This window comes from Labrus mixtus, chromosome 10, assembly GCF_963584025.1.
Source record: "Labrus mixtus chromosome 10, fLabMix1.1, whole genome shotgun sequence".
In the NCBI taxonomy this organism is placed as follows: Eukaryota; Metazoa; Chordata; class Actinopteri; order Labriformes; family Labridae; genus Labrus; species Labrus mixtus.
The window spans coordinates 30424748-30434963 of record NC_083621.1 but is presented as its reverse complement, the minus strand read 5'-3'; the positions used below and the strand labels follow the sequence as shown (position 1 = coordinate 30434963).

General features: G+C 49.6%; 1 protein-coding gene across 3 annotated transcripts in view; it reads left to right on the top strand.

Annotated features, from left to right (window-relative positions):
- The first annotated feature begins 1152 nt into the window (after positions 1-1152).
- The window catches only part of pcdh10b (protocadherin 10b), a 26026-nt gene continuing 16962 nt past the window's right edge, over positions 1153-10216 (top strand). Inside the window, exons 1-3 of one of the 3 annotated variants that reach the window (XM_061049084.1) lie at positions 1153-4093; positions 5364-5422; positions 5513-5619. In XM_061049084.1, coding sequence (XP_060905067.1) covers positions 1745-4093; positions 5364-5422; positions 5513-5619 — 2515 coding nt within the window. In that variant the 5' untranslated portion in view covers positions 1153-1744. Of the gene's footprint in view, positions 4262-5363; positions 5423-5512; positions 5620-10216 lie in introns of all 3 variants that reach the window. The other 2 variants (XM_061049083.1, XM_061049085.1) reach the window with 2 other exon arrangements.

Below are 10216 nucleotides of genomic sequence, written 5' to 3'. Positions count from 1 at the left end.
TTACGGCTGCATCGGTTATATTTTCTTTTATTTCTTTATTATATTCTGCGCTTCACTACTGAAACAGACGACATTAAACGCACTTTAACCTTTTGGACACTTTGGCTTCATAAACACCAGATTTAATCGTCATGTTTTGGCTAATTGTTTTGGCTTTAATGGCATTAAATCAAACTTTAATTTGTTTTCATTTTTAACTTTGTTGTCTGTCTTTTAAATGTGTTAAACAATCAAACTGCTTTCTAACCTGTCCCGGTCATAATGTCCACAAAACATATAAATATGTAGTAATACAGATATTTGTTGAGTTGTTTTCATCACTTTGCAAACATGTTTTTGTCCTCTTATATCGATGAATAAAAGGAAAATACATGCTGCATGTTGTCTTGTTTTTAGAGAAGCACAGAGAACAGCTGCAGGTGTGGAGGTGTAGTCTGTGGCCCTTTTGAGAATCACATCTAATTTATTTCTTAAACAATAATGGGTGTAAGTTTCCATCTTCAAGCTCCACCTTTGTCCCTCCACGGTCACCGGAATATTTATTAAATTATCTTAAACATCATTTTACAGACCGAATATTTAATGGTCGTTGATGTAAATCAGACTCTGGTTTTCGTTTCTGCCGCTAGGGGTCGTGTTCGCTCCGCGGATGTGTTGCTGTCCCTGCCTCTGTGTGTGAGTGTGTGAGTCTGCAGGAGAGTTAATAACGTTACTTCTGCTGGCTGTAATTATAGCGCACAGCCTTAAGAGCAGCGTGTGAATGGCGGATGATTCCTGCATACATATCACAACATTTGCATGCATTAACCCGGTTCGCCCAGCCGGTCCCGAAGCCCACATAGGCCCGGCACCGAGTCAACAAGACCCCCCCTTACCCCCAGCACCCACCTCCTCACTTTAATCACACATGTGTTCATTATATGATGCCTTTAACAGTTGGGGAGTGTGGTCGGGATTCGGCAGCTGAGGGGTTAAAGTCATTACTGTCCATCCCTCTCTCTCTCTCTCGCTCTCTCTCTCTCTCTCTCTCTCTCTCTCTCTCTCTTTCCTGGTGCGTCCGGGCTCAGAGAGGGAGGCCGAGAGACACCGAGAGGCGTTGAGAGAGGCAGGGGCCGAGCGGACAGTGACAGGCAACACAGCCGTCCAATCAGGAGAGAGCTCTCAACGTGATTTACAGCCGCGGGGGCTGCGAGGGGGAGGCGCGATGCGGGAAAAAAGCAAACAGTTGAGTTTGGAGCGTCAGTGTGGAGTGGAGAGGAGGAGAGCGCAGAGAAGAAGACGGGCGCCGGGAGGACACCGAGCCGTTAAACTAGCAGGAGATCAGTGAATGTGAGCCCAGGAGCAGCTCACACACGACATGCAGCTCTTCTTTCTCCTCTATGGATTATGATTTGTGTTTTTCCAACTCTTCTCCGGGCTGCTTCCATCACTCCGGCAGCGCTGCGCTTCACAGGAATGTGCGCAGCAGCTTCTCTCGGACGCGTCTGAGCACACAGCGGAGCTAAAAGAGGGGAAAAAAAAACCTTCAGCTGATTTTAAATCCCTTTAAAATACCAAAATGTTTATTTTTTAATGGGACAGACTTCCCCGGATGCCTTACACGTTTTTGGAGACTTTTACGCATTTTGGAGACTTGCCTGCCGACTTAAATGGGTGATGGAAATTGACATTTTGTGCGTGAACAGGGGATAATAATTTTAATATCATATTTTTTTTTTACCCAAGTGCTCTTGTTTTTCCGGCGATGATTGTGCTTTTGCTCTCGCTGTGCATCGCGGATGGAGTGCTCTCTCAGATTCGTTACTCTGTGCCGGAGGAGGCGGACCACGGCACCTTGGTGGGGAATATCGCCGAGGACCTGGGATTGGACCTTACCAAACTGGCCTCGCGCCGCTTCCAGGTGGTGCCCAACTCCCGGACACCGTACCTGGAGGTAAATCTTGAGAATGGAGTCCTGTTCGTTAATGAAAAGATCGACCGGGAGCTGATCTGTAAGCAGAGCGCGAGCTGCCAGCTCAACATGGAGGTGTTCCTGGAGGACCCGCTGGAGCTGTTCCGCGTGGAGATCGAGGTGGTGGACATTAACGACAACCCGCCCAGCTTCCCGGAGACTGACATCACGGTGGAGATCTCCGAGAGCGCCACTCCGGGGACCCGCTTCCCTCTGGAGAGCGCGTTCGACCCGGACGTGGGCTCGAACGCTTTACGCACGTACGACATCACCACGAATAACTACTTCTACCTGGATGTTCAGACCCAGAGCGACGGGAACAAGTTCGCGGAGCTCGTTCTGGAGAAGCCGCTGGACCGGGAGCAGCAGGCGGCGCACAGGTACGTGTTGACCGCGGTGGACGGAGGTCAGCCTCCACGGACCGGCACCGCGCTGCTTGTGGTGAAAGTGCTGGACTCTAACGACAACGTGCCAGTGTTCGAGCAGCCGGTGTACACGGTGAATCTGTCTGAGAACGCGCCGGTGGGAACGCTGGTCATCCAGCTGAACGCCACCGACATGGACGAGGGATTAAACGGAGAAATAGTTTACTCTTTCAGCAACCACATCTCCAGCCGTGTCAAGGATCTGTTCAGCATCGACCCGCGCACCGGGCGCGTCGAGGTGCGCGGGGAGGTGGACTTCGAGGAGAGCAGCTTGTACCAGATCTTCATCCAGGCCAAAGATATGGGTCCGAACGCCGTCCCCGCGCACTGCAAAGTGCTCGTTAAAGTCAGCGACTTGAACGACAACGCGCCCGAGATCACCTTCAGCACCGTCACCGAGTCCGTGAGCGAGAAGGCGGCACCGGGGACCGTGATCGCGCTGCTCAGTGTGACGGACCGGGACGCGGAGGAGAACGGACAGATTCACGTGGAAATCCTCGGAGACGTTCCTTTTAAATTAAAATCCTCCTTTAGGAACTATTTCACCATCGTGACGGACGGCCCGTTGAACCGGGAGCAGGCGGACTCCTACTCTGTCACGGTGGTCGCGCGGGATAAAGGCACACCCTCTCTAGCCACCAGTAAGTCCATCCGGGTCCAGGTGTCAGATGAGAACGACAACGCGCCCACATTCACGCAGCCCATCTATGACGTGTATGTGACTGAGAACAACGTGCCAGGGGCGTACATCCACGCGGTGACGGCCCTGGATCCAGACGTGGGTCAGAACTCTCTGATCACCTACTCCATCTTGGAGACTGAAATCCAGGGCATGTCAGTGAAGACCTATGTGTCCATCAACGAGGAGACGGGCTACCTGTACGCGCTGCGCTCCTTTGACTACGAGCAGCTCAAAGACTTCACCTTCATGGTGCAGGCCAAAGACGCCGGCACCCCCGAGCTGTCCTCCAACGCCACGGTCAAAGTCATCATCGTGGACCAGAACGACAACGCCCCCCTGGTTCTGGCCCCTCTGGGGAAGAACGGCACAGCAAAGGAGCCCCTCCCTCGGTCGGCCGAGCCGGGCTACCTGGTGACCCGCATAGTGGCCATGGACGGGGATGACGGCGAGAACGCCCGTCTATCCTACAGCATCCAGAGGGGCAACGAGAACGGGATGTTCCGCATGGACTGGAGGACCGGCGAGCTGCGGACCGCCCGGCGGGTTTCGGTGAAGCGAGACCCCCACCAGCTGTACGACCTGCTGATCGAGGTCAGAGACCACGGCCAGCCGCCTCTGTCCTCGAGCGCCAGCGTCATGGTGGTGCTGGTGGACAGTGTGGCGGAGGGCCGGGGCAACGGGGAAAGGGGGGGCGCCGCCAAGACCAAAGAGGGCACCCTGGACCTGACCCTGATCCTGATCATTGCCCTGGGCTCTGTCTCCTTCATCTTCCTGCTGGTCATGATCGTGCTGGCCGTGCGCTGCCAAAAGGACAAGAAGCTGAACATTTACACGTGTCTGACCAGCGACTGCTGCCTGGGCTGCACCACCTGCTGCTCGAGGGGGGGCCGCGCCCGCAAGAAGAAACTCAGCAAGTCGGACATCATGCTGGTTCAGAGCGCGGGTAACGTCAGCGGGGCCGGGACCGCTCAGGTCCCCGTGGAGGAGTCAGGCAGCTTCGGCTCACACCACCAAAACCAGAACTATTGTTACCAGGTATGTCTGACTCCAGAGTCCGCCAAAACCGACCTCATGTTCCTAAAGCCGTGTAGTCCGTCACGGAGCTCAGACACGGAGCACAACCCGTGCAGCGGGGCCGTAGTCACAGGGTACACTGACCAGCAGCCTGACATCATATCAAACGGCAGCATTTTATCCAATGAGGTAAGAGTCGCTCTGTGCCTACAGTGTAACCCCCCCCCTCCATTCAGAGCCCCTCAGCATGTCTGAATCCTGGTCAAACTCAGGATCCCCCCCTCAGATCCGGTCCCACATTCATACAGGAGCCATCTCCATCCCTAACCCCCCCCAGCTCAGAGGAGCCATCTCCATCCCTAACCCCCCCCCAGCTCAGAGGAGCCATCTCCGTCCCTAACCCCCCCCCAGCTCAGAGGAGCCATCTCCGTCCCTAACTCCCCCCCTCCTGGCTCAGAGTCATGCAGGGCGATGACAAAATGCTGCAGGAGAGGATTGGAGGGGGGGGGGATTACAGTAAACACAGTGATGAGACGGGGTGACATGTTCCCTGCAGCTCCTCGGGGGGGGGGGGGGGGGGGGGGGGGGGTATAGTGCATGTTTATGTTCCGCTTTGACATGTAAAAAAAATCAAAGTAATGTAGAAAAGGAAGAGCGATGATGTACGGTGGCTCAGAGGCTGCTGGTTGCTGTGTGTGTGTGTGTGTGTGTGTGTGTGTGTGTGTGTGTGTATGTGTGTGTATATGTGTGTGTGTGCGTGTGTGTGTCTATGTGTGTGTGTGTGTGTGTCTATGTGTGTGTGTGTGTGTGTGTGTGTGTGTGTGTATGTGTGTGTATATGTGTGTGTGTGCGTGTGTGTGTCTATGTGTGTGTGTGTGTGTGTGTGTGTGTGTGTGTCTATGTGTGTGTGTGTGTGTGTGTGTGTGTGTGTGTATGTGTGTGTGTGTGTGTGTGTGTGTGTGTATGTGTGTGTGTGTGTGTGTGTGTGTATGTGTGTGTATGTGTGTGTGTGTGTCTGTGTGTGTGAGTGTGAGACAGTCCCGGGGGGAGGGGTGCGTTCACATTAAGCATACTGCTCACAGTGTTGCTGACTACGACAGAGACGTGCGACTCTGCTGTTCCTTCATCCTGCACCTTGGCAACATATCTGTAAAGACTCCTCCCCCCCCCCCTTGTAGAGAAAAGACCGCCCCCCCCTCCCCTTTCATCACACTGACCATAAGTGACACGTGTGATGGACAGCTGACATATACATGTGTTTCCTTTCTGATGGCGCCTCCTTCTCTTTCAGACCAAACACCAGCGAGCCGAGCTCAGCTACCTGGTGGAGCGGCCGCGACGCGTCAACAGGTAAGACCAGAACCCCCTACATGTTTTTTAGAAACCATCTCCCTGGAAACACCACTCCTCTGATCTAACGTCCTCTCCGTCTCGTCTCAGCTCGGCGTTCCAGGAGGCCGACCTGGTCAGCTCCAAAGACAGCGGCCACGGCGACAGCGAGCAGGGAGACAGCGACCACGATGCCACCAACCGAGGCCACTCCTCCGGTAAGAACTACAGCCGTGCTCCTCCTCTGACGGAGAGTTGATGTGACTGTTTGAGGCGCAGGTTGAGAGGGCAGATCGATGGCGCCCGGCGGGCTCGGCTGATTAGCATGGCGTGCATCAGGACGCTGAGGTGGGAAATGAAAGCTGGTTTTAATAACATCCATCATGGCGTCACCTGAGGCCCTTCAGTGTGTCCAACAATCAGTGTTCATGCTGACGCTGCTCCACGTTTACATGCTGCTCACTCTCCTGAGAATCTGCTGCGCTTTGATTCGCTGCTCAGCCTGCAGACGAGGAAAAAGCTCCGTTAACAGGTCTGTCATGTTTGTGTCCTCTGACATGAGGCGACTTTCTGTCGTGTGTGTGTGTGTGTGTGTGTGTGTGTGTGTGTGTGTGAGCCCGCTGACGACTCGACGGGGACGTGAGGAGCGCTTTAATGAGGTGGCGCTCGCTCCGGGGAGCTGGGAACACCACCAAACAGGCTGCGGTCGTAGAAAACAAAACAGGCGATTCATTCGTTCATTAATTTAATTAATGCATTCATTCATGCATACTCTCTGCCCCCCCCTCCTCTCTGAGCACATTCCTGTCCTCTTCTTTTTTAATCTCCTCCGTCCTTAAGGAACACAACATGGCCCCGCTGAGTTATGAAGAGCTCTCTCTCTCTCTCTCTCTCTCTCTCTCTCTCTCTCTCTCTCTCTCTCTCTCTCCGTTTGAGCTTTGATGAGCTCAGGGTTCGAGCGTCATGGTGGGGGGGGGGGCCGCTCTGAGCGGGCCTGACATCAATCTATAGTTTGAAATAGTTCAAGTCGAAGTGTTCCTCTCTCAGTCGTCACTGTCGTTGTTAAGGGAACGATGGCGAACTAAATGAAAATGATGCTGAACTCTTTCTGAAATCTCAAAATAAAAAAAATTAAATAAAGCCAAAAAGATCCAAACATTACATTGTTTGATTTATTGTTTTTGATTATGTTAAAACGCGGATACGATATAAAAATCTTCAAACCTCATCGAGGCGACGCCAGACGCCAAGAAATCCGAGACAAATATTCTGTAATCTTTGTATTTTTTTATAATTAGTATTTGATTTGATTTGTTCATGAAGAGAGTCTCATTTATGTCAACACATCCAAAGACTCAATTCTACTCATGAAAACTATAATAAGGAAAATAATTTACAGAGTGTATCAAGAAAATAAACGTAAACATAGACAGAAACACACACACATATTTACACACACAATAACAACAACAAGAAAAATAAAAGATCATAAATGAACAAGAAGACACAAACAATCGATTATTCTAATTCACCAACAAACTCCTGCACTCCGTCTTATTACATCAGGATCCACCCTCAGTGCCGATGTCTCTCAGTAACTCCCCCCCTCCCCCACTTTGCCTCTCATGTCTCCGTCCCGGCCTTCAGAGATCCGTTCCCATGACGCCCCCTATTCCAGCTCTGAGAACCTGAAACGACGGCTCCCCTGCGTCGCCCCACTGTCTCGTGGTCATTTGTTTTCAGCCCGTTAAACGTGTTTGAGTTCAGGCTGGAGCTTCAGTCTGAAGGACACACTGGAAACATGTCAGTACTTACGAGCTAACGTGTTTGATAATTGTTAATGGACTCCTTCGTCCCTTTATTTTGAAAAAACATTTATTTTAAAGCCTCAGTTCTTTTTAATATTATCACAACTTTATTTAAACTCAGAAATCATGGAGAGCACGGCCCTCGTTTACAAAGACGAGGAGTCAAAAAATATACTCAGTAAAGAATGTTTATATCATGGAGAGGAAAAAAAGATCAGTGTGTGTGTGTGTGTGTGTGTGTGTGTGTGTGTGTGTGTGTGTGTGTGTGTGTGTGTTTGCAGCGGCGTCATGCAAGCCTAAATTATTAAGTTAATTAAATAATTAAGTTAGAGTGGGGTCAAAGGTCACCTTCTCTGAATAAATACAAATTGAAGAATGACGTTTCCAATCAGAGACGTGAGCGGTGTTACGTCTTGATCCGTCTGATCAGCTATCTGATGCCACTGAGTCCTCACGCCATAATTACTGACAGATTATTTCATAATGTGAATAAATGTAACACAGAGCTCTGAGCAGTTCTTAAACCAGCTCCTGTCAGTAGTTTAAATCTTCATCGTGTTGTTTAGAAAGAGTTCAGTTTGAGGATTCAATTATTTATTTTTTATGATTTTTTGAATCCAAAATATATCTTCAAAAATGTCAAAAATTCTGTCAGACTTTTAAAAAATGTGGGGGTGTCGACCCCAAGTTTAAATGTGTGTGTGTGTGTGTGTGTGTGTGTGTGTGTGTGTGTGTGTGTGTGTGTGTGTGTGTGTGTGTGTGTGTGTGTAGTGGTCCCTGTAGAAGTGGGCATACTCTTAATTTTTCCCCAAAATGTTTTTTGTGTCCCGTCCAGCAGAAGATAAAATGTCCTCTGTTATAAATAGTGACGACGACGACTCCTCTTACATGTTCAGTCAGTACGTACGAGCCAATCAGAGACAGAGTAGGGAGGGTCATCCCTTCACCATCCTTGGGGAAAAAAGCTAATTGCAGCATGCTACTGATTTGTCTCAGTCAATCGTTGGTGTGAATCAGAGGGGATAAAGGAGTGTGTGTGTGTGTGTGTGTGTGTGTGTGTGTGTGTGTGTGTATGTCCTCTCAGAGCTCGTGTGACCATCCAGCAGGACGCTGCGTCTCACCGTCAGATGAAACATTGCACTCGTTTGCATAACGATGATTACATTCAAATGAAAAAGAGAATCAGCTGGAGCCTTCGTTCTGTCTCCATTCATTAACCACGCTGTTACCTTACAATATGTGGCGTTTAGATCGGGGGCGCAGAGATGGTTTTCTGTTTCCTGTTTGAATGAATCTGAAGGAAACAGCATGTCTGTCTGAAGCTTCCTGTGAGGCTGATTTAAAGGTGCTAAAGAAGATAAACAACGCGGCTGTGAGGTCGTTATTCACGCCTCTAAACAGATTCAGGGTCACTCGGTCTGCAGGAGGGGCAGAAAGCCTGTCAGACTGTGTGTGGAAACAAGCCGGGGACAGAGGAGGATGTTTCTGTTCTTTAAAGGAGGTTAGACTTTCTCTCCAAGTGGAGGATTTCATCGCTACACGCCGTTTGAGTTTACAGTTAAAGCATCAAAGACGACCTTTTCTCACGATCATAATGAAGGAATATGGATCAACTGCTGATCAAGAAAGGAGGATAAAAAAGATGTAAAGCAAAGGCAGATTTAAAAAAACACACAAAGAAAGAAAATCCTCAGGTCGAATCTGTGCAGGAAAACATCGAACAGTCGAAGGTTGACATGAAAGATTTACACAAAAATATCAAACAGCACGCAGCAGAGACACGCCTCCACATATATATAACCCCGAGGTCACCTGACAGGTCACATGGCACAAAGTCAGGAACGATGACGATCAGAGCGTCTTAGTAGACTCAAGAATATAAAATATAAACTCCAGCAGGTCAAATCTGACTGGAACATCCACACCGTCATCATGACGTCTAATACAGGGAGAAGAAGATATCAATCAGTCATTATTATTAAAGCTCCGGTTCGCTTTACAAAAAGAGCACATGGGATAAGTTATTTGGTCCCTTCAGGATCACCGTAGATAGTCGTCCTCAGTGTCTCCCTGTAGTCTCAGTTCCACCAGAAGCTCCTTACTTTATTTCAAAATAAAAGCACTCAGCAAGTACTCTCAGCTTAAGAAAGGACAAAAATTCTAAATAAAAGCCTACACTTTTTTAATTTTGAAATGCAAAATTTCAAACATGCGATTGATCTTGATTAAACATTTTCATCGTTCCACAGCCCTGTTGTCAACACGAGTATTTGATGGTCAAAAGTAAAGTCCGAATCAGACCGAACTTGAAATGTCCGCTCACAGTTTGGACACAAAAGAACAGAAGTTTAAAGTTCATCACTTTTGTCCCTGGAACATTTTCACTCCTCCGCTCTGATCCGGACGAATACATTCTGTCCTACTTCTGGGGTGATGGCATTTCACACACAGAACGAGTGTGTGTGTGTATGTGTGTGGTGTGTGTGTGTGTGTTGTGTGTGGTGTGTGTGTGTGTGTGTGTGTGTGTGTGGTGTGTGTGGTGTGTGTGTGTGTTGTGTGTGGTGTGTGTGTGTGTGTGTTGTGTGTGGTGTGTGTGTGTGTGTGTGTGTGTGTGTGTGTGTGTGTGTGTGTGTGTGTTGTGTGTGGTGTGTGGTGTGTGTGTGTGTGTGTTGTGTGTGTGTGTGTGTGTGTGTGTGTGTGTGTATGTGTGTGGTGTGTGTGTGTGTGTGTGTTGTGTGTGGTGTGTGGTGTGTGTGTGTGTGTGTGTTGTGTGTGGTGTGTGTGTGTGTGTGTGTGTGTACGTGTGTGTGTGTGTGTGGTGTGTGTGTGTGTCTGTGTGTGGTGTGTGTGTGTGTCTGTGTGTGTGTGTTGTGTGTGGTGTGTGTGTGTGTGTGGTGTGTGTGGTGTGTGTGTGTGTTGTGTGTGGTGTGTGTGTGTGTGTGTGTGTTGTGTGTGTGTGTGTGTGTGTGTGTGTGTGTGTGTGTGTGGTGTGTGTGTGTGTGTGTGT